Source organism: Micropterus salmoides, unplaced genomic scaffold, assembly GCF_014851395.1.
Source record: "Micropterus salmoides isolate LMB-PRFRI ecotype aquatic unplaced genomic scaffold, ASM1485139v1 Ms_hic_scaffold_13, whole genome shotgun sequence".
Lineage (NCBI taxonomy): Eukaryota > Metazoa > Chordata > Actinopteri > Centrarchiformes > Centrarchidae > Micropterus > Micropterus salmoides.
In genome coordinates this window covers 1,221,037-1,245,561 of record NW_024040374.1, presented here as the reverse complement: position 1 = coordinate 1,245,561, position 24,525 = coordinate 1,221,037, and the positions used below count along the sequence as shown (strand labels likewise).

At 43.8% G+C, this 24,525-nt stretch overlaps 1 protein-coding gene across 12 annotated transcripts in view; it reads right to left on the bottom strand.

Moving 5' to 3' along the window:
• Positions 1-538: 538 nt before the first annotated feature.
• mast2 (microtubule associated serine/threonine kinase 2) overlaps positions 539-24,525 on the bottom strand; it is a 205,524-nt gene continuing 181,537 nt past the window's right edge. For 10 of the 12 annotated variants that reach the window (XM_038714997.1, XM_038714999.1, XM_038714994.1 and 7 more), the window contains 21 exons: positions 22,196-22,297; positions 18,707-18,839; positions 18,496-18,563; positions 18,132-18,235; positions 17,776-17,984; positions 17,554-17,692; positions 16,591-16,723; positions 16,113-16,278; positions 13,551-13,652; positions 13,159-13,281; positions 12,958-13,067; positions 12,516-12,670; positions 12,062-12,204; positions 11,566-11,745; positions 10,638-10,895; positions 10,266-10,492; positions 9,356-9,478; positions 8,943-9,079; positions 8,659-8,849; positions 7,897-8,450; positions 539-7,492 (listed from right to left, as the gene is read on the bottom strand). In XM_038714997.1, coding sequence (XP_038570925.1) covers positions 5,972-7,492; positions 7,897-8,450; positions 8,659-8,849; positions 8,943-9,079; positions 9,356-9,478; positions 10,266-10,492; positions 10,638-10,895; positions 11,566-11,745; positions 12,062-12,204; positions 12,516-12,670; positions 12,958-13,067; positions 13,159-13,281; positions 13,551-13,652; positions 16,113-16,278; positions 16,591-16,723; positions 17,554-17,692; positions 17,776-17,984; positions 18,132-18,235; positions 18,496-18,563; positions 18,707-18,839; positions 22,196-22,297 — 4,878 coding nt within the window. In that variant the 3' untranslated portion in view covers positions 539-5,971. The remainder of the gene's footprint in view (positions 7,493-7,896; positions 8,451-8,658; positions 8,850-8,942; positions 9,080-9,355; positions 9,479-10,265; positions 10,493-10,637; positions 10,896-11,565; positions 11,746-12,061; positions 12,205-12,515; positions 12,671-12,957; positions 13,068-13,158; positions 13,282-13,550; positions 13,653-16,112; positions 16,279-16,590; positions 16,724-17,553; positions 17,693-17,775; positions 17,985-18,131; positions 18,236-18,495; positions 18,564-18,706; positions 18,840-22,195; positions 22,298-24,525) is intronic. The other 2 variants (XM_038714996.1, XM_038715004.1) reach the window with 1 other exon arrangement.

Genomic DNA, 24,525 nt, shown 5'->3' with positions numbered 1-24,525 from the left:
TCAGCCACAAAAAGCAGAAGTTAGCTCACTTCAACCCTGATTTGGAGAAGATAACGTTAAACAGCAACAGGAAACAGAAGAGCTTTCAAAAATGAGTAAATTACTCCAGAATTTTAGAAAATACAAAAAAAAAAACCCCCACTGATTTGCTTTGGAAACAAGGACAAATATTTTACACATTTTATTTCTTGTAGTGTGACATCTTTTTAGTGGTGTCCTGGATTTCAGCTAATTTACATGAAGAGTCATTCTTACTATTAACAGTAATAGTTATGAAAATAGGACCAAAGTTGTGATACGACTCTATTACCAATAAAATGACTTGATAGGACAGAGATTTTTTTGCAGTGTGGCAGCAGCCTGAGGCATGGTTTAAACCTGGGGCCACTTACCGTTTATTGTTTCTGACTTTATGTGAGTTCAGCGGCGGAAAACCAAAAGTGCTGCCTTAATGTAAAAAGCATGATGTGCCACGTAAAAGCTGGTGATAAAGCTGAGTGAAAAAAAATAACACAATCAAGACCCTTCAAAACCAAAGTGTACATAAAAAAAAAACTTTATTATTGTTGTAAGGTAGGATTGACAACAACATGCTTTTACCACGATAAAAAATAAAAAGATATTGCACTGGTTTTACTCTAGCAATGTTTTTTCCCTCCCTCTTTATGTCTTTCTCAAGCTTTTACGGAGCACTGCTGCGTCTTCCTCCTCGTCTTCATCACTGTTTAAAGACAAACACAAAAGCTTGAAAATACTGCCCTCGTCTGCAAGAGGCAAGTTCATAAAAATGTTTTCTTTTTTTTGCTGCTCAACCGAGCAGAAACGACCTCCTCAGACACAGATACAAGCTTAACGGACTGCACATTAAAACATCAACTGAATCTCATGTAACGGTGTGTGTGTGTGTGTGTGTGTGTGTGTTAGTGGTAATAAGGCTTCATCCTCGTACCTCGTCATACCCAAAGTCTCATGTTTGAATCAACTATGTGCCTCACAGACAAAGCTGGTTCCCCTACATGCCAGAGTCAGAGGTGTACAGAAGCTCATTAGTGCCAAAACTTGCAACACCACAACTGATTCATCCATAAAGCTGGAAGTCAAGACAGGCAGGGACAGAACCATCAGCACAAGACAACTTTTAAATGCTTCAAATCCTACATGGTCAACGCTCAAAACTACAGCTTGAAAACAGACGACAGATGTAATTTTATCTAACAGAAAGAGTCTTAATGTTCGGAAATCTGCTCAAAGTTTCCTGCAGCTCTTGTGGCAAATAATGTGCTTTTGAAAACATTACAGGCCAATTACTTGGAAGTTTTGGCTTCAACAAGGCTCACCAATAAGTATGGAAGTTAATCAAGGTCAAAACAACAACAAATAAAAAAAGAAGAGATGTAATAAATCGAAGGAGACGAAGATTTGTCTGCACGCTTTTCTGCAAAATTCAGAGCCCTTGATAGGGTGAAACGTGTCTCTGGGATTAAATATTTTAAACTGTCAAACTTAACTGAATCGTCATGTTAGATTTCGGACCTTGAGTAATAATTTTTTGCTCAGATGTTTCCTGATTTTAAAGAAAAAATTTAGATAGAGATGCTTTATTGTGTACATTCGAGAACTTCAGCATCTTTGGTGAGTGTCAAAAAAAAAAAAAAGTTTATATTTCTCAAAGTAATTTCTCAAAACAAAAAGGCATTGGGATATCTGGACCAAAACGCAGGTATTGAATTGACCCTGGTGTTGAAAATATTTAAAGGCCATAACGAGTAAGCGCTCGCTTAAAAGTGGTAACACACACGCTCTCAAATCCCTACTTTCAGACTGATTACAGTTTGACTTGTCGACTCTCAGCTGTTTAATGAACGTCCGTAGCGGTGGGTCTGGTTTGTGGGGCTCTGCCGCAGAGCAGCAGAGGTGCATGATGGGTACACACAGGCTGGAGGTCGAATAAAACTGCTAACAGAGTGTAACTGCTGAACCGACCGGCCCGGGACAGGACAGAGGAGCCTGGGTGGTATTTGTGTTGGCCAACAGGCTCAGGGCTTGAGATTAATGACTCCACCAGGGAACTTGACACTTACTTCAGTCTCCAGCAGATGGCTGGACCATCATCTTCCCACATGAGAGAAGGTGTGTGTTCATACAGCCAGTGGAGATGGGGAAACTGGCACCCCTACATTAGATGGCACTAGTATTGATCTGAATGTTTGTGCGAGGCAGCTGTCCATGAAGCGCTAATAGGACGACCTGCTGAGAGCAGATGGACTGGATTGTGCATGACTACACACAAACGCACACAGGTTCAAACTTACATACAGAGAATCACAACTCCAGCTGATGACGACAGCAGGCGCTTAATAAGGAGGTAAAATAGAAGCTGGCGGCCTGAAGAGATTCAAGCGCAGATCAGAACTCCTACGGATGTGGAAGATATTTACAGGCTGGATTTAATTAACCCGCCTATAATCAATTAGTCAGGATTCGAGAGCACACAGGGACAAATCATTAAGCAAAAAAACACATTTCGATTAGAGTTCAACAGGATTTCTAAATTATACAGATATCTTTGGCATTTCTGCACTGACATTTCCTAATATTAGCCCTGCTCGAGTTTTAGTTCTAGCTTTAAGTATTTTGAGAGTCACCAGTTTGAAATCTGCTCTCAGATTTTCAGCATGTAAGCACAGTAGGTATCATAATCTCTCTTTCACAGCTGAAGTCTTTTAAATCTATGAAAAAGTGAATGAAGCTCATTGTTGATATTTAGCTGGAAGAGTTTAACAGGAAAATACTTCATTTTTAGATTGAAGCCAATAAGAGTTTACAAACTGAGAGCAAGAAGCGTGGAAGCTAACTAACAGATAAGATTAGATAATCCAGGTATTTGACCACCCTGGAACAGCCTTTAAAGGCCGACTCACTCAATTCTACAGACAGAACTTGTCTTGTGGGCTCAGATCTTTATAGATGCTCTGCTCCAAAACGTCCTCTGTGCTTTCTAATCTGTCCGTGCTCGCTCTCAAATCTGACCTGACCGTTTTTTTCGGGCCACCTTGACCTCGTTTGTTTCTGAGCAGCTTGACAAAAGTGAGTCAGTAATCTCACGCTAAGAGTCAAGACGCTTGGGTTGTTTAAATGAATAACATCCAATGTGGTTGGTCTACGCCACCAAAGATGGAAGCAGTTTTAAACTCATTAGTCATCAACTTCCCGGCCGTCTGATTGGCCAAAGCACGCTGCAGATAAATCTTGAGAGGTCAACAGCTCAAACGACGGGATCTGCTTCATCTCCACAAGTCCCAAATGCCACTGATCTGTTCCACAGACACATCTGCTAACACACTTCTGCACTGCCACGAGACGACGCGCACGACGCGCACAAGAGCGGAGATGATTTTGACATATGTGCGCTGAATTTCCCTCCTTTCTAAAACGTCCTCCATCACAGGAGACCTCCTTCATCGCACAGCTAAATACTCACACACCACGTCATGATCAGGAGTCACCTACACATGTGGACAAGTTGTTGGTAATTATCACAGCCTGTCAGAGGAGGTTTGATTGCTACAGGCAACAATTTCCATTGACAAAAAAAACAAACAAACAAAAACAAAACAAGAACATGTAAACATAATTCAGAGATGGCTACAGTCAGTTTAACAGTGTCCTTTAAACTGAAATGGGTGAACTCTGTTGTCTCTCCAACAGTGACACAAGCCCAGTAAAGACACTGGATGAGGTTTAGTTCATCTGAAACTCATGAGAGGAACATCCTGCTCTTCAGAGACACAGGAGCAGGAAACGTTCAAACGTACGACACGACTGGACTCGTGTGCTTTCAAAGTCAGTCAGTGAAAGGTGATTTTCTTAAAAATGTTAACAAAAAAAAAAAAAAACAATCTGCAAACAGTTTTTTGCAGATGTACAGTAAGAATCAGGGGTGTGATCAGGACAAAACAAAAGAAATTAACGGTGGTATACTTAGGAAAAAAAACAAATAAAACCCCCTCAAAACATGAGGATGGATTTAAAGAGACTGACTTTGTTTTTACCTACTGGAGCTATACTAGAATCGAGCACCAACCCCAAACACACCAGTCAAACATCTCGACCAGCTTTCCTTTTAGTGATTTTTTGTGTTTTTCACTGGACAAATGAGATAAAAGTTGTGCAAAGCTCGACGCCCAACACAGACACGTAAAGAGCTCAGCCAGATAATCCTAAAACACCCACGCAAACACACTCAGGATATAAAAACAGATACACAACAGAACTTTAAATATTCTTAACCATGCACAAATTAAACACTCTCTCCCTCACGCACACATACACAAAGTAGAGTCTGATGACTTCACAGGATTGGAGGCAAAGAACACAGCAAGTTGGTCCAGATAACAAATAAAACTACCGCAGCCTTTTAGAGGCTGATTGGGGCTAGAAATAAAAAGGCGGTGGTCCAACAGAACAGTGTTTTATTTTTAAATAACCACAGTCAGTCTGAGCATGCTCAGTTTGGATGCTTCAGCTTAATGACAGTTTCAGCCTATAAAATCAGGTATGTATTGGCTTGTTTTCTGTATGGGTTCGGAACTAAAACACTGGTAAGGTGTGTCGACTCACTGTTTTTGTACTCCGTGTATAAAATGCCACAAGCAACATATGTTTGTCCATTGAAAGCAATGGTTAGCGATGCCCTTAGCTAATAAAAATGAGCGAGTACTTTTAGTTTAGAAACCCAAGCTTATAGCGTCTTAGATGAACGGTCACATGCTGGTGCACATGTAAAGTTTTCCTACCTTCCAGTCAGTCAATGCTTTCCAAATGTTTAAAAAAATCAACTTGGAGACATTTAAAACCTGAAACAGATCTGGGAAGGTTTGCTCAAGGTGTTCATTTTAATGGATAAGCTACAGTAAATATCTGTGGTAGTTTGTAGAAATGAATGCCTGGAACTTGCAAAAAAATGTTAGGACAAAGTATGGTGTGCTTTGCAAAATGGAAAGCAAGTATTCATTCATGTTGCAGCACAATAAACCTTTAATATACAGCTACGTATGGAGGAGTGAGGCGAGTTGTTTGGAGTTTGGGGTTAAATCTGTAGATTCAGTCAAAGTTCAAGTGCAGACTTGGTAAATCGGCACAAATACTAATCTAATTCAGCACCGACGCTACCAGGAATCTCTTCAAATCGCTACACCACGCCTGGAGTCTGTGCTCGGGGAATACATTTACCCTACTACACACTGTGTGCAGTGTCGGATCAGCAGGGACTACAGCGAGAGGAGAAGGTAATTTGATCTAGTCAGCTGGGTGCTGAGTGTACAATGACGGTGCAGATTTAGTCCTATTATAAACACTGTAATGCATTTACACAGATTGCTAAACATACGCTGCACTTTATTGCTGAGATACAATCTTTTCCCAGTCATAGCTGGGTACATCGTTGGGCAAGGAGGGATGGGACGAGGAAAAGAGTGCGTTTCCGTAAGACACGTCCTGATCGGTCATGCGTGTAGGCCCAGCCAAACATCAAGATGAAAAGAAATGAGGCAGCACAGGAAGATCCTGTACGAGTAAGGTGTGTGTAATGTGTCTACATTTTAAAATTGTATGTGCACGGACCACTGAGCTCTTTACTTCTAGCCCCGTACATGTTTGCAGAAAGAGAACGCCTCGTGGAATTTAGCCTGAAAGAAGTAACCAAAGACAGGACACCAAAATAACTCACATGAACATTAAGAGCTCAGAACAGCTGGAATGGAACTAGGACTACCACATCTATCTCTGCGTCTGAAAGCTCTTTGTCCTCCTCTACACCTTTGCTTCGCTTTGAAAGTCAAACTCTCTGATTAGTGCAAAGTTACTAATATGTTTTCTTCCAAACATGCAGTTTGTGTGAGTTTTAAAACCTCAAGCCAGCACTGAGTGGTTCAGATCTGTACATTTTGTTCTGGTTCTTTGCGTGTTGCTGCTACGTCTTCTTGCTGGTTGCTTTGTCTTGCTGCGAGGAGGTGGACACGGCGGCGGCGGCAGTGGCGGTCGTTGGTTCGGACCTCTTGCGCTGTGGCTCAGATGCAGCAGAGGAGCTGGGGACTGTGCTGACGGCAGGCGGAGCGGCTGCTGCACCCAGCCGCTGTGCAGGTGGGGATACGGCAGCGTTCTCCCTAATCTCAGACGCTGACGTGGGCCTTTCTTGGACGCCCTTGCAGGATGATGGCGGCTGGGCTGTGCAGTTTTTCTGAGTTGAGGATTTGGCCGAGGTGGCCAGGGAGGAGACCCGCTGAGGTGTCTGAGGGGTTGGGAGCTGTTTAGCGGGAAATGAGAGGGGTTCAGTTGGTGGGATTTCCGTGGTGCCACGTCTAGAAGGTTTCTGGTCCTTCTGGCTCTTGTCTGTAGTGGTGCTGAGTTTGACGGGGCCCAAAACACTCTTAGCAACCGTTGCAAGCTGGGACACAACTTTTTCCACACCACTCTCAGGGGCCAGCACTGGGGAGCTGGAGCTGGAACTGGAGCGAGACGTGGACGCACTCAGACTTACATTAGCAGCCGCAGCGCAAAGTCTCCGATTGTCAGCCTCCTTCTTCTCCTTGGGGATGCCCGGAGAGGAGCAGGAGGTGCGGGGCGTCTCTTGGCTGTCAGCGCTTTGGCAGTCTGTAGTAACGGTGGACGTTCTGGAGTCGGTGGTTTTGGTGGTGGTTGTGCAGTTGGGAGAATTTGTAGTAACTGTGGTTCTGGGGCTGTCCAGGGTTTGGTCCTCTGCAATGGGCTCTGAAGGTGCAGTCTTCCCCCTGAGACTCTTTGAGTCTTGTGGAGGAGTTGGCTTGAGGAAAGTGTCCTTGCCGACTGAGATGAATGCACTGCCCGGGGTGGAGAAGGGAAGGGGGCCCTCAGTGGGTTTTGTGGCACCGCTTGGCCCCAGAACCTTTCTCTCTTGTCTTGCACTGTCTTCTGTGGATGAGGCCGTCTTTGGGTCTTTCACTACCGGAGAGGAGGTGCTCTGACCGGGTTTCGTCTCTGTGACGGGGGGGAGGGTGTGTGAGGGAGTGGGCCTGCCTACCTGCGAGGGCCCTGTGTGGGTGAATGTGGCATGAGGGGTGCAGGGGGAGAGGCAGAGGGACGGCAGCGTGCCTCCAGGGCCCGTTCTCACAGTGGTGGGCCTCAGAAGGGGAGGAGGGGTAAAGGTTGTCCCCCTGCGTCCTTCCTGACTGTCCTCCGAGCCCTCGTCTGTCTCGTCCTCAGATGAATCGACCTCATGGATGGCGTCTTGCTTCTGTAGTGACTCCCTCCGCTCGGCCCTGTCCTGCCGGATGGCGGACAGTTTGTCCTTCAGCTTGCTTTTCCCGGGGGCCAGGCCCAGCGAGCCAGACACAGCGCTGAGGGAGCCGTCCCCTTCCTGACGCCCTAACTTCCTGGACGAGGAGGAGTGTTTTTGCAGGCTGCCCTTCTCCACGCCGCGTCCTGCTGAGGACAGCAGACCCTCGCTGGCTGACTCCTGAAAGTCAGTGAAGAATAAGACACAGAATATCCATGAAACAATATGTAGTAAGGTGGCTTTCATACTGAGACTTGCATTCTGCCAGAAATACAAATTACTTGGTGTAGTTGTGTTTATTTATTGTTTGCAAATGAAACCGATTAATTCAGATATGTAGTTCTACTGAAGAGCACATTTTTATCCTGGACAGGCGCACTCCCCCTGCAATGCCTCTGTGTGTCCTCCAGGGTGGCCTACAGTACATCCACATTTGGGAACCACTGCACATATCATTTACGCTACATATTTTCACAATATATCCTTTTGAAGACACTATGATTAAGAGACACTATTAGAATTTATTTAAACCTATTATCCTGAAGCACACTTATGCAATCCAAAGGTGTGTGATGAACTCATACCTGAAGGCTCTGTAGGCTCGGTTCCCTCTGCAGAATCTCCTTCTTAAACTCTGAATGCGAGATGTCCAGACTGTGTTTCCGATTCCCTACAGCCGCTCCCACCGCCAGCTTCTTCTCCCCCGCTGCTGCCGCCCCAGAGGGAGACGACGTGGAGTTAGAGAGGGAGGCGGCCAGTTTCTCAGCTGACTGCACCCTCTTGAGGAGCGGAGACCGTGGAGGCTCCGCACTCTTAGGCCTGGATATCTGCCTCACCAGGGGAGGGGAGGAGTGGAGCTTCACAGGGAACGACTGACCCACGGCAGACTGTGCCAGAGCGTGGCTGGGCAGCGGGGAGGGTGAGCGCTGCGGCGAGCTGCTCTGAGGGGTGGGTGAAGGTGTGCGGGCCAGAGGGGAGAGGGGGATGTTGCCGGCAGACTTGCGTCGGGGTGAGCGGTACTGGCGCTGGAGCTTCGGGGCGAGGCCGTGCAGGGAGCTCGGTCTGATGTGGCCAGAGCTTGCCGGGGAGTTTGGGGTGCTGGAGCTTGGAGAGCTGCTCTGAGATGAGTTTCCACCAACTGAGGGGTAGAGAGGAAACTACATTAATAATATGTTAATTTCATATATTTTATTAAAAGAAGGATTCTTTTTAAAGGATATTCACCACTCTAAAGGGGCATGCATAGGTTTGATAGGTAATGGCGTCATCTCTCCCCTGATGTCCACTGTGTGCATGTTAACAAGGTATTATTACAGTACAGGTCAGTGTCTCTCTGTGTCTCTCACCTGAGTGGGCGGAGTCTGGCGTGGACCTGTAGCCCTGCGTCGGGCTCCGCGGTGATAGGTTGTGCGTGGGCGAGCCGGGGCCGCTCTCCCCAGAGGAGAGAGAGCGGTTCAGAGAGGACAAACTGCGACTGGTGTGGAGGAGAGACGCCTGCTTGGTGATCTTCCTGAACAGAGACGTCCTCTTCTTACTGCTACAGGAAACACAACCAACAAGTCACTCAATGAATCCCCACATTAAACACACACATTTAGATGTTCGATATAACACAGGTGTGCGCCCCCACCTGTCCTGTCCCTCCTTGGTCTTGGTCTTCTTGTTGCGTCTCGCCATCTTAGATTTGTGGCTCGTCTTTCGGGCAGGACCGACCTTGATGGACGTGTTCTCAAACGGGGTGGCAGAGATGGACACTTTGCCTCCGCTCTGGACGACATACAGAGCAGAGATGTGGATTTTCATGTTTAATTTTTCAGTTCACTTCATAAATCTGGTTATATTTTTTATGTACTTTTGGCAGGAGTGGAAACTTTCTTTTTTTTTTTTTTACATCCCCAAAAGACATTGTGCGATATAAAAAATATTAAAATATAATTTCAAATTTTAATAAAACAAAACCTTGAGGTGCACTGCCTGTTATCAATAATCTGTATTAAAGACTTGATTTTACTGAAAAAGTAGTCTATGTGTTTGTGTCTGTACCTTCAGGATGAGCTCCACCACCTCAGTGTGAACCAGACCGTGAACCGGCTCTCCGTTGACGTGGGTGATCAGGTCTCCCTCCCTCAGCCCCGCGTCATGGGCCGGACCGCCCTCCTCCACGTGCTGAGGACGAGTAGAGAGAGATGGTCAGAGGAAAGAATGAGTGAGGGAGGGAGAGAAAGGGGAAGAGGTCCTACAGGCTAAGCCTGTTCTTTTGTTGTTTACTGCCATCTTCTGTCAGCAACACGAACCCCAGTTCACTGCAACCGCACCATAGAAACTCAGGTAAACTCGCACTGTCACAGCTATATGTACTGGATGATAATGAAACATTATAACGAGACTGTGTCACATTTTATGAGAGTTAGACCGCAGTAAGTAACTTCACTGTGACATTAGAGGATGGCTCTTCCTCTGGGTTGTTGTCGCCGTTTTGCTGCGGTGTCGTATGTTATGTGGGTCACGTATTAATGCTCACTTTGTTCTTACTCGACGTCATCTGAATCTGTTTGGTCTGATGGGCTTCAGCACATAAACCCCTATTGTTGTTTTGGATCCCCACGTGGAGCCTGTGTTTTGCTGCCGTGCTGTCGCTGTAGTGTGAGAGAGGCTCGCGAGCGCGCACGGGACTGAATCATGGTCCTCACGTTTATAGCAGAATAGTGGCTGATGCAAGCAACAAAGTAAACAGGCGTGTGCTTCATTTATAAGTGAGTTTTGAGGCCACTTACAACAAGGCAATGAAAATTATATTTATTAATAAGTAATTTCATTGAAAAACTACATATAGCCACTTTAAGGCAAAAAAGGACAAAAAAAATCTTAAACTAAATGACGTATTTGTCAAACGTTTTGAATAATCACATTGAACACGTGGCTGTATTTGTGTCAGTTTCTCTGTGGGACTCACCCAGACCATGTGGTGTACAGTGTAGATGTCAGAGTCTCCCATATATACTCGGATGGCCCTCAGGGTGAAGCCATACTTCTTGCCCGCCCTGTGGATCACGATGGCGGGCTTTACGCTGCTCACGGCCGGGGACAGGTCTCGGCTCGGGGAGGAATCCCGCGACGACGGGTTGGATGACAGCGAGTGGGGCGACATCGGGCTGGCCAATGGAGAGGCTCCATGGTGGTCTAAGAATGAACATTTGTGTTATTGAGGTTGGTTTCCACATGGAATCACTCAATACATTATCTTCGTGCTGAGAACTCAATCAACTCAACCTTGCAAATATACATTAAATGTCACTTCCTCATGCTCCTAACCTAACACACTGACCTGCAGGGATCATCAGTGACAGCGTGGTGGCAGAGGCCGACTTGATGACCTTGTTGAGCGGTCTGGAGCTTTGCGTAACCGTGTGTTTATCTGCATCTCCAGAGAGCAGCCGGTGGCGAGCCCTGCGAGCCGCCAGGTCGCTGATGGCTCTTGGAGTCGATGGAGAGTCGCTGTCTGATGCACCTTTCGCAGCTCCACTGGCGCCGTTAGCGCCGTTACCTCTCTTAGCACGATCACACACGTCGCCTGAACTACCCGCTGCAGGATCGGTGTCAGTAAAAGTGGGTTTAGAATAGAGTTCAGAAAATCAATTATCTAACACAACCAGAGTGACTGCAGATATCAGAGTTACATGTAATACTTTCTAAGACATATTTCAGACAAATCCTGCAGAAGGTTTGAAGTTGGCAGTCATAGAAGTTAATTTATGTCAATTTCATAAATTTCACTAGAAATAGCAGGGAAGAATCAAGGTCCTCTGTTAAAACCAATTAAAACTTAAATCAAAACACAAGGAAATTTAATGACTAAAGAGGCAATTTATTTGTAAAAAAAACATGGAGACGCCTTGAAACAAAATCCATCTTTTCCCCACAGTGTTATTGTGATGAGAATATTTACAACTCACAACTGATTTCATTTTCATTTAACTCCCTCGTTCCACCTTGACATGATGTCAAAAAGGCTGAAATTACGCTCTGGTCACATGACACCCAAGAGTAAAGCAGTGTGCAGAGGAAGCATCAATTTTGCACATTACGCTGTACCGTGACTTGTTGTTGTACAACGGCCTTAAGCCCGACATAAGCTGACATGACAGACTGATTTTAACCGCCGATTTAAAAGCAAAAACAACATTTGTAGCTTCGTCTGGTGTTGCTGCGTAATCCTTGTGACTCTACAGCGTGTATGAAGTGTTTGTACTGACGTGTGAGCGTGGCTTTGCTCAGTTGACTGGAGGTGGAGCTCGGTGTGGTGGGAGACTCATCGAGTTTCAGCTCTCTCTCCACTGGGAGCTCTGGGATGGCGAGGGGCAGCTCGTCACTGCGCGGGCCCCTCACTGCACTCGGACCCAACAGGCCGGGACTCTTGCGACTTCCAGCCGCACCTGAGGGACAAACAGTATGAGTCAGGATTTGTGATACAGCTCATAATTATCAGTTTTTATATTTCAAAGGATTTATTTATACAAAGAAATTAATGTCAACTACTTCTACACATCTAATTACTTTACTCTGACAGGCATAAATAAAACATCTTTCATCAATTTCTGTTTTTAAATGTTGAGTTTTAGGGTGCAGATCATCTGCATCTTAAGCAACCTCAACAACTTTCTTTTATTCTGTCCAATATATATCTGGGCCAACCTGACGGACAGTTTCCTCCTGACAGCTTGCAGGCCACCAGAATAAACACTGAGTTACCTTGGCCTCCCTCTTCCTCTGCGGAGATGGCGAAGCGTGGCATCTCAATGATGGCAGAACAGCAGCGTCTGCGGACCGTCAGCGGTGGGCTGGAGTCGCTCTCTGTGTGGGACGACTCCGAGACAGACAGACGCTTCCGCAGGCTAGCGAGGTAAAGTTAGAGAGGAGATGAGAAACGAGTACACAGCAATTCATAGCCATAACAAAATGACAAATTTCTGATGGGTTGGTAAATGTCTGCCAAAATCATTACACCTCTGAATCACGGCTTAAGGTGTATTTAACTGCAGGTCATCATAGCAACAGACGCTTATGGCTCTGTTAGCAGTTAACTGACTAGTGACACTAACCTAACCAGGGTTAAACTGACTGACACAGATTTTACTGATTTTCAAGAAACACAAGAACACGAACGGCCGAGGCTGTGTGATTTTTGTAGAAGTGAAGAACTCACATCTCTGGAGATCCCACCAGCCAGGATCGATCTCTGGACTTGAGTCCGCTCAGACTGTCGATCCGATCGCTTCCCTCCTCGCTGAGGCTGCGTTTGGTGGGCGGAGGCGTCCTCTTCTCCTCGTGCAGAGACAAACGCTCCATACTGCTGTACACCTGCACGCCAACACGTTATATGTCATACAAACTTCACAAGCCTTTACAGCAAGCTTTTTGGACGTGCGACTCCATGTTTAGGGCTACTAGCGAACAGTAAGTTGTCAGATATTCATGTGCCAGATTGGATGATCAAAAATATACTTTTCAAATAAATAATTTGAATCAACAAAACTGAAAACTCTTGTTCTTTGGCCAATGACGTAGCATTTTACTAAAATCTCTATACAGTGTTTTATGGAGTCTGAGGCTACGTTCGGAAACAGCTTGAAGCAGAAACGGTGTACCTTGCTAAAGCGAGGCGAGCAGGAGGAGAACTGTCGAATCTCCACGTGTTCTTCATCATTGGTGTCGTCTTCTTCTTCTGAGTCTACATGGTGGTACCGATCAGAACGAGCTGAGAGAGAGACGCACACAGTGGTTATTAGGCTGTATATTGTTGACAGCGAGTAGAGGGAGAGATTTGGACGGAGCAGTCAGAGACGTACTGTCAAAGTAACTGGTGTCGTCCTCAGACTCCAGCTGGGGAATGAACTCGGCTTTCTGCCTCAGCAGGCTGTTCCAGTCCAGGTCTGTGAAGAACTGGTGCTGCTTTACCTCAAAGGCACTTCCTGCGGAGATGAAGGAGAGAAGGAGAAGACAGCGAGGGTGGAGACCAAGGTGGGGGGATGAAAAGAGAAGGAACAAAGAGAAGAAACAGAGTCAGACAGATGAGAACAGACACTGGCATTCAATCTGACCAGCTTTGGGCAAAACACTGGTGAGTCTGGTTGCAACTTCATTTTGAAAACTCAAAGAGTAACCCCACAAGACAACAGAACAAGACTACTTTCAACGTTTCCTCCCTCAGTAAAGACCCTAGTCGGAGTGTGTGTGTTACCTGTGCCCAGTCTCTCCAGGGGATTCTGTCTCAGCAGCTTGGAGATGAGGTCCTGAGCCTCCTGAGGCAGAGCTTCATCCTCCTCTGGCCAGATGATCTCATCTAACACAACATACAAACACAGCGTGACATTTTTTGTCTTTATAAGTGAGAAAACAAATAAGAAATGATCCAATGGACACCGGTTCGCTCACATTTGACAGCCCGAATTGGAAGCTGAAAAATGTTCATGTTTCCCCTTCCTCCCAGACCTTTCTGTGTAATAATACAACCACTTAGAACATAACTAAAAACACAGGTTACCTGATTTTACCATAAAGTACATTCACTCCTGCTCTAAACTGAAGTGTACTAAAACTTATAAATGGCTCACATTGATGGACATTAATCATTTATCTATTTAACCTTTATTTAAGCAGGAAGTCTCTTCAGACACATTGGCTGGATTCGAAACTATACTAGTAGTACGTACTGATTTGGCCATCATGTAGTATAGAGTATGTGAAAAATACCCAGATGGCGTACTGATTCAGAAAAAATCTCCAGTATGCATCAGACCAGTCTACCTCGCGTACTGTGTCCCATAATGCAAAGCGCTAGAACTGTAACAACAACCGGTCTGATAGATGGACAACAACAGAACTTATTTCATCACTAAATCCACTTCTAACAAGTTTTGAGGCGAGAAATCAACTGTGTAGATTTCAAATATTGGCAGTTTTAGGAAAATTGTTGGCCAATCGACAATGTGCTCGAACATTTTCGAAGTTGAGAAGCTCTGCAAGTGCGGCGGGGGAAGCTAATGACTGCTGCAGCCGACGCAGCAGACGAGTCGAGCAACAACGTGAGAGCAGCTGTGAGACTGTATAAATGTTTGTCCCGCTGTTATTCTGTCAATGCAGTACTGTTGCTAGTAACTAGGACAATTCTGGTTTATCATGACTCGTCTTATTTATGTAGCTTTAGCCAAAGTCTTTAATGGGTATGATAACACTGCTGACATCTGGGAACACAGCGAATTAGCGATCACAAATTCTGGGGCATGTAATAGAAATCTCACACGCTTTTATGGTCTTGCCTATTTAACACGTCTCATCAATATGTTGTTTCTTTGTGTAAATTAATCTTGTTACAGTTAGTCTAACTAGTTTCTGTTTATTGTTAGTTTTTCAAACTAAAAAATCTGCTGCCCAACACGATGCATCTTACTGATAAACATACTGAACAAAGCACAAGGAGGCCCTCAGTTCTTTATCACCACAGTGCATCAATTTGGAGCGACAGACTCAGACAGTCATGAAAAAGACATGCAGAGATCAATAGAGGTTTACAATCATTGACTTGCCCTTTCATCAAAGGGAATTCAAAGGAGAAAAGCACGCAGAGGAAAAATCACAATTGATTTTATTTCTCTCTGTAAGTCAAGTCTGTGCTCCTCTGCTGTCCATTTCTGATGATTTTATCAAGTCTGCTGCAAGGCCCTCGGCCTGGAAGCCCTCAGGCTCAGACATTAAACATTCACAATGAAATACCTACTGTAACAACATTTTCAGTGTAGAACAGGAACTAGACAACATCCATTTTTAAGCATTTCATACATATTATATGAATACATTTACCTTTGCCCAACCTGCAAACCCAACCTTCCTGCAGTGTATACAGTATGTGCTCTGCACAGAGTCAGTATGGTTCAGAAAACTCTTGTTGTGTCTGTCCTGAAAACTAATCAAATACTAGCTTTCTGCTAATTGACCATTACACTATTGTCTTGTCTACAAATGTTGTTGTGTTTGTTTTTGGTATGTGTGTACAGTACATTGTAATCTGTTTTTTACTGAGCTTTTTTGAATATGTTTGTTCTGTGTATGTAAATCAAGAGCGATGTTGTTGTCTTTGTTTATGGTATGTGTGTACAGTACATTGTAGTCTGTTTATTACTGAGCTTTTTTGAATATTTTTGTTCTGTGTATGTACATCGAGAGCGATGCTTCCTGTTTTCACATAGACTTACTTTGCGTAAATGTAAATGGACTTTTAAGTGATTGTTATGGGCAATTTGGATGCATTTTGTAACTTAATCTTGAAACTAAGCAGTTTAGATCAGATTTGTTTAGGTCTACCTCTACGTCTTTTTCTGGCTATATGAGCTGAATAATACTGAGTTGTTAAGGCTGGACTACAAACGAGCTGTTTTCAGGCAGTTCAGAGCAGAGCTTTCTGTGGGAGATGGGAACTCCCTTTGGGCTGGACTTTGGGCTTTTTCACTTTGCAAATTACTATTACATGCACAAAAAAGGTTTATAACGCAATTAAGGAGAGGGAAAAAGCCACAAAGCAGAATACCATCTCTTTAAACTCCAGCAGAGCTTGATCAGCTTCTTTTAGTTCGGAGTCTCTGGATTTCCTTTGTTGTAAATTCTGATGTGATCGTGCCCTGTTGTCTGATACCTATGGCTATGTAGTAGCAGTCTACTGGTGTTGCTCTAAAATGATGCTAGTGAGTAAAATACTTTATAAACAAAAACCAGATTTGTTGTGAAATTGCAGCTGAAGGTTACTCACCACTGATGACCTGACCAAACAGTTCCTCTGGTGTGTCTCCGAAAAAGGGAGCACAGCCCACCAGGAACTCATACAGGATGACTCCCATAGCCCACCAGTCCACCGGCTTCCCGTAACCCTGGCGCAGGATCACCTCCGGGGCGATGTACTCTGGAGTGCCACACACCTGAAGAGGCATCAAGGCGCAGAAAATCAGCTTGAGACAGTCGCAGGCTTCGAGTTAAATTCAAATAATCCCTAAGATATTTACAAGATCTTGCTATTTTATGTAATACGCACAATTTTCTGCAAAGAAATCACACCAAGGAGGAAAAAGTGAGGTGCATTTAACTTACAGCACAGGCTATTATTATCATTCTTTAAACAGCTGCAAGTTTTACAGCAAAATAAAAAATCCATTTATCACCATGTTGATAAAAAGCTGCAGCAAATTCTTTCATTTTGGGGCACAAAAAAAGAAGACGCCGTGAGCTGGTACCTGTTTATCGAGGAACTCTCTGGTGTCTTTCTCTATGTGTCCTTCATACAGGTTTGTGGTCAAACTCATCAAACCGATCTTTGAGAGGCCGAAGTCTGTCAGCTTAATGTGTCCCATGGACGTGATGAGAAGACTGCAGGAGAGAAAATGAAAGGTTTGAGCCCGAATACAGATTCATTATAGAAAAACGTCCACTACTCTGTGATAATATGTGAGGCTGTCTTTGAATGAATAGAGGACGCTAGCTAAGTGCTACCGTGCTGCACAGTGTACGGGTGAAAGTAATTAACGTTAGTTGCACATTGATTTTATTGATCATGTGAAAGTTTAGTAGCAGCAGTCACTCAATCAACAACTGCCTGTCTGTGCCGAACAAGGAGAACCGCACGTCTCCGTTGTGGCACGCCACAGACGGTCCGGCTGCACTTCTGCATTTCCGAGTTCCGCCCTTTTCGTTCTGTCAACATTACGTTATCAATTAACCTCTAAATAATCGATTATTGACATTTGTGAATCGATGCATCTAAAAATCAATTCTTTTCCACACCCCTAGTAAATATAAAATCATGGTATGCATTTAAGTGGAAATAAGCAAGCAGAAGAAGAAGATACTTTATTGTCACATACACATTGCGAAATTCATCCTCTCCATTTAAACCATCCCTCAAGGGAGCAGTGGGCAGCCGCTGGGCAGCGCCCGGGGACCAACTCCAGATCTTTATCAGTGTCTGGTCAATTGCACTGACTGGAGAACCTGACATGTTTTTGGTGGTGGGGGAAACCGGAGCACCCGGAGGAAGCCCACGCAGACACGGGGAGAACATGCAAACTCCAAACAGAAAGGCCGGGACAACCGGGGTTTGAACCCGCGACCTTCTTGCTGAGGACCACCGTGCCGCCCAAATATATATATATTTTTTTAGCTAAAGAATAAATATGACTGTGTGTTTGTTTGTGTCTTACTTGTCAGGTTTGAGGTCTCTGTGTACGATGCCATAATTGTGAAGATACTCTAACGCGAGGACGGTCTCTGCAAAGTACATACGAGCCATATCGACCGGCAAAGCTCCAATATTCTTCAGCAGCGTGGCGCAGTCTCCGCCTGCAGAGGACAGTCACGACATTAAACACAAAACAACCACTACTACTAATAATACACTATAACTATGGTCATAATTATCTTACCCTCTACGTACTCCATCACCATGCAGAGGTGTCTCCTGGTCTCAAAAGAACAGAACATGGATACTACAAACGGGTTCTCAGCAAATGTCAAGATGTCTCGCTCAACAAAGGCCTGTTGGATCTGGTTCCTCAGGATCAGGTTCTGCTTGTTGATCTTCTTCATGGCGAAACGCTGACGGGTCTCCTTGTGACGCACCAGAAACACAGCGCTACACAGGACGAGAAAGATGATCAGAGGTTTCAGTCGTAACAATTCTCCATCAATCAGCTTCAGATACTTATTTGTGTTATTTAGTGAAACAGCAATTATGTATTAATATTAGAATATTAAAGACGTAAAAATGATGCTGTCTCACCCATAAGCTCCGTTACTGATTAGTTTGATGTTTTCAAAGTCTTCCTCTCGAGGTGGTTTGGTTTTAGTCTGCGGTGGAGCTGCTGGGACTGTGGTGCCTCGACTCTGAAGACCACAGAAGGCACAACTTTATTTCTTTATGCACTAACTTAGGGGCATTCTTTTTGGTTATTCACATTTTCAAAAAAAGGAAATTATATAGATAAGTATATGAAATAAACAAAGAATAAATGAAAAGTGTGTTCATTAAAAACAAAATCAACATTAATATAACTTCCTTTTTCAGAAAGTGTTTAATTCAATTTTTGCTGTCAGACTTCCCACCAAATAAATGTAATAATAATGAGAATGAAATATATACTCACATCCACTGAGTCATCAGTCTCTGGGGTCTCTGGGTTCCCGCTGTCGTAGCTGCTCAGCTGGGCCATTTCTACAGAGAGACATAAGATTCAGATACCAAACTGAGCCAGGGGAGATATCGAGAAAATAACATGGCAAGGAGAAATCGTTTTCAATATGGTCTCACTACATGCTAAATAAATACAATAAAAACTGATTTTGAGACGGTTTTACCCTCCAGGGGGTCCCTGGTGAGGCCCAGCTGGCTGATGATGTATCGGGGGATGTCGGACTTGATGCCCTGGCCCTCCTTGGCATGGCCCTCTGCTGCTTCCAACAAATGGTAGAACTCCTCAGGATCAAACTCCTGCAGGGGGTGGAGAACAGGAGGCAGGAAGGAAGGAAACAGGGATTGAGTGATGGGAGAGGGGGAAACGGGAGATAAAACACGAAAAGGCGAAGATTGACGACGATGACAAATATTTATAAAACGTGTATTAATGTCAGTTTGATTCAAGGCTGTTTATTTCCATCGTAAAATAAAAGTATGTTTCCACACAGGCTGCAGTACGTTAGCAGTTCAGTCAAAACAGTCAGTATTTAACTTTCTATTTAACTGTCTTTGGTTTTTGTTTGAACCATGTGCAACATCCCGTTTGCAGATGAGCGTTATAATACGTCAAGTATTTTATTTTCGATGGATTAAAAAAATGACAGGAGCATCTTAAACATTCATCCGCTTAAGCTCCAAGCACATAAGGGCGAACGAAAGCGTGAACAATTTTGTAGTGATTTCCTTTCTGTTTATGAATTGGGGTCCTTTCCAGTCACTTTCTGATAGCAAGCAGAGCTACGTTTTGTAACAACATTTCAACTAAAAGGTTGGTGTAAGCAATTATAATCCGGTTAAAGATGTGTCTTTCTGTCAAATTCAGTGAATATGTCCTGCGCTAAAAAGAAAATCTGGTGATATCCACAGCCATGGCTCTGTAAATGGGAAACGAAGTGGCCCGCACCCCACCACATAACACTATTCCAGCCATGATGTGGGTGTCAGTAAGGTAAGACTAAGCAAGAGAGCTGTGAGAATTGCTGTGTGGAGCTGCTGTGGTGGCTCTGGGACTGTCCCGGCATCTCTGTATGTTAGCTTCATCTTAGCGTCACAGCAGCAATTAACAGTGACAGTTTACAAACCCACAACCAAGCAAATATTAGTTACATTACTTGCTATGTCGTTATTTGCTCTATATCAAAGCACTTGTCATGGTTTTTGGATTTCTTCAGAATCACTTACTCCACCTTTAAGAACAGAAACAATGTTTCTTTCCTATTCACACCAGTATACAACAGATTAAAAATTATAATAATAATAATAATAAACAATCAATAAACAGAGCTGATGCTCAACAAAAGGAAAATAAACTATAGTTAGTTATACTAACTTTGGAGTCTTGAAGGTCATATCTTCAGTCTGACCTCGAGACAACAACCGCCACCCCCACTTTGCTGTTTGTGATGCATAAATACTGCAGGAAAAATCCCATCCTGTACGGTGTCACAGCTTCAGCTGCAGGTGATTAGTCAAAACTACCAATGTGAGCACCAGGGCAGCCTCCCCTCCTATCCTCCCTCTCCCCCTCAGCCTCCACTGCCCCTCCAATTACCCCTCTGTCTTTTCACTCAGTCTTTTTCTATTTTCCCCTCTGCACTTTCCTCCTCCTTGTCTCATTTCTGGGCTCACACAAGGTTGGATTCACCTGTTTGACCGCAGATGTACACCATCTCAACCCACACAGACGGAGCTCTGTGTTAAGCGAGAAAGAGCCTCAACTATTCATATATAAAACCTGCACTACCAGCAGAGAGGAGTTAATGTTTGTGTGCCTGTGCATTAGGCTGATTTGAAGCCTTAGAGGAAGTCCATAAATGAATTGCTGTGGTTGAATAATTTCACACTGGGGAGCTGTGTGCTCTAAATTGTTTATTAACCATGCATGGAGTTGAGCTGTACAATATGAAAAAGCTATTCCAGATCATACTGGTCATATTTTTCATAGCAATCTTTCAAACAGACTTCAGTCAGAATTTACACCACTGTGCAGCAGTGCGCTTAACATGCAAAGACTACTTTGTGCAACTGCGACTGATTAAAAAATTTCAGTAAACAGGACTTTAATTTTCTACAATAAGTCAACATGACACATAAACAAAACATACTTTAACACGTATGTCTAACATTTGGATTTTTTACGTGCCTCTCGTTTTTGCTTGTAACTAGCTATGGGTCATAATTCTGAAATGTTTGTAAAGTAATTAAATTGTAGTAAAAATGAATAGTTTAAGCGCTTATTATCTTGTCTTAAAAAATATCTTACCAGGTAAAACGTGTGTTTTGGCACGTTTAGTTCGTGCAGCATACAGCACTGTGAGATGGGCTGGATGTGTTAACCTCGTATATTGTGTTAGCTGCCGCAGAGGAAATTAAGTTCCTGTTTACAGTCAGGGTGCGAACTACGGGGGGAGCCAGGGGGAGCTTAGCTCACCTTAATAGGACCAGCAAGACCAGCAACCAGTAAGACATCAGCTCCCCTAAAAGCATGATTTGTGATAGTTGTCTCTAAAATTTTGACAGCATGCTTTATTGCCATCAATTTCTATATTTCTCTATCATCATGGATCATGCGGAGCGTCAGACTTCATCCAGCCAGAGGGCCGGTCACTCCATGATCTTCTGGCCCTGGCCCTGTACGCACCACTCCCTCTCCGGTCTGGGTTGTGTCGCTAGTACGACCGACGCGCTGTGAACGGTTCGTGATCATTCCCTCTGGCTGGATGAATATTACGCGTCATTCATACTCTACTGCAGCTGGGGGCACCCCGCAGCGCCGCGCAACTTTCTGAATTCTTTCCTTTCACGGAGAAAAGAAAGGTCAGGTCGCAAACACAGCCGCTGTGTGAAGCAGAACTGTAGCAAAATGGCTACATATGATAATAATAATAATAATAATAATATTAATTATTATTATCATAAGACAAACATGCCTGACACTTTCACAGTCAGCCCTAGGCCTACTTTATACTGTTGATCATTTAATCTATAACAATGCATCATATCTTATACGCTTATATGTTAAATTCTTTATGTATTATCAACTCCAGCTGTCAGAGCAATGTAGTTTGGTAAAAGGACAATATGTCCGTCTGAAATGCAGCACGTTTATGGCAGAAAATGGAAAAACTTAAGTAAAGTAGAAGGGTTAGGGGATTAGAATTACACTTATTTAACATGGCACTCTTCTTCCTCTTTCTTCTTCCTTGTCAAACCTGGAACCTACATTACCCACAATGCAACTCGAACCAATGACAGTTCGGTCAGAGATTGGCATATGTAGCCTGGAGCCTGTAACATGCAGCAGAGATGAATAACCGACAAATTTGTCAGACTTGTAGCCTTCAACCCCAACCGACGCTGACTCAAGTGACATCACTTGAGGCGATTTGTGTGACCTCTGGAGTTTTGTGACCTCTGGAGCCAAACAAGGCTTTATACAACATTTGCAAACAGACTTTTAAGCAATTACTTAAGTACATATACTATTTGAAACTGAACTATATACTAGTATTTTGGAAATATTAATCTGCTTCACGCTTCACATTGCACACGCGTGTTTCAACAATATGATCGTGGTCAGTCAGATCTCTGGCTGTCAGTGTTTCTCTCACCAGACACTCCAGCAGGCGCGCTGGCCGGGCGATGATGATCATCAGCTTCTTGACGAGTTGTGTGACGAAGGTAACCTCCACGCTCTCTGAGCGCTCGTGAGCCTGGACACACAAAAAGGCAACAAAAGAACAGGAGGAAGGTTATCTCAGCAGCATGAGAGAAAGAAAGAAGATTTTAACATGGTGTCTGGGAGATTACCGATCCCTCATCGATTCATTATTTTTAATTATAATTTTAATAATTCATCCTCATGAAATCATCTTTGACCTTGAAACTGTGCAGAGAGCATCTCTTGCATTGTGTTTGTCCTTCACAAACAAGCCTTCACAAACAAGCTGGACGAGCAGTTTGAGGACAAACGGACTGGTGGAGTCCCTCCCTCGGTGACACCTGAGAGGTAATCTAAATCAGAACGACCTCCGCCTTGCTGCCTGAGATCCACCGTGAAATGTCTGTCAGTGTGGAGACAGAGCAATTTACCCAGCAATCCACTGTAACTGACTGGAAATGCATCTGGAGCAAACACTGATCCCTGGAAAGTAATGGAGTGGAAGTGGAGTGTGTGTATGTGTGTTTGGGTCGGTGTGCAAATTGGAAGCTGTAACAATTACAAACCACCCACTGTAAAACATGCTTCATTCTCAGGACGGTTAATGTGTGTGTGAGCACATGTAGTCTCGTGTGTGTATGTATTTATGAATGCAGCACGCATGTATGTTTGTATATGTATGTTCTGTAAGCATGTGTCAGACAGGCTAACAGAGCGCTGGTGCTGGCTCATAAACAAAGCACTGGCAGCAACAGAGACGTGCCGACAGACGCAGGAGGCCCAGGGGCCCCGAACCCCCCTGAATTATTTATAACTGTAATGAAACCTGGAGAGGGGGGGGGTCTATGGACTGTATGCGCACGCTAAATATGCATTAGGGTGTGTATATGTAAGCGTGAAGGAGACTAAATGTGTGTGTGTGTGAGAGGTGACTGTACAGTGATCGGTGAGTAATGGACAGCTGAGGGACGAACTCCCACTGTGCAGCAGCTAATTAACCAGTCACACTGTATGTATGTGTGTGTGTGTGCGAGAGGCAGACTGTATATTCGCTCTGCATATCTAATGTGAAATAGATTCCCTAGTGGCTCCACAGGACAGAAATTATGGTTTAACAGCTTGTATGCAATGTGTGTACTGTACGACGTGATCTGTAGATTTTAGTTTAACAGATATATAGTGTATCTGCATATTTTGGAGTAAAACTAAAGGATAAAGGTCTGGTGACAGGCTATTTTTAATTATGTTTAAAATAAAGGCTAACTTAAAACACAAATGACTTAATTTAATATGTATTTTATTTCAGTTTGACATATTATTGTTTTAAGTCTACATCTTTCTATATTTGAGTCTTATTCCCCTCTTAACTTTGAGATATTTTAAACATTTGTGAAGCTGCTTATAGCTGTTATTGGTACTAATTTAATATCCAAAACTACTCTAGCATTTACTGTTGTATTAAGTTTATTTTTACACTGTAAAACATACCACTCAGTAACTCTCATATATGGATGCTGGGCTGAAATATCCACCACCAGCTGGGCTTTAGTATGAAGGGCTTTTCCTGGTAAACTCTGACCATGAAAAAGTGAATGTAGTGTAATTATTTAGCATTTTGAGAGTTATTTTTCATTCTGATGCCCTCACTTTTGGACAATAAAGCTTACTGTGTCATTTGATGGGTTTCATACACGGTAGGAAATAATCCAGATTGTTAAAATCCACCAGGTGGAATTTTAGGTGTGAACGTTTTTTTGTGAAAGCATTTTAGTTTTAATTCAATTTTGTAATAGTTCAGTAAAAAGATATATATATAGAAGGCATAGGCAAATCAGAATCGTCAAGTCCTGCCTATAGTCGACTGGGGTAAAACAGTAGCTCCGCTTTCATCTTCAGAAGCTGCAGAGCTGCAGTCTCTATTCATTCATCTTACACTATAAATTTCCTGCTAAACTGAGGCTTTTTGAAGACCCTTTTCTATCTCTCTCTCGTGCAGAGTTTTGTGTGCATCCCGTGCTGCCGACAACTACACGCACGTTGCGGTTCCTCGCGGGTCTATTTCAAGTAGCCGGTTATATGTGTGGTTCATCAACGGTGATAAATTATTAAATTAAAAGCACAACACCCCACGTGAAGCTGGGGCTCCGTCTCTTCACACAGCAAATGTTCCTCCACTGCCGCTACACACATCCACGCTACGCCTCCACATGGGTTAGGGTTACAATTTTTTTACGCACTTTAAAAACATTTATTATTATTAAGTGTTATTATTTTTACATA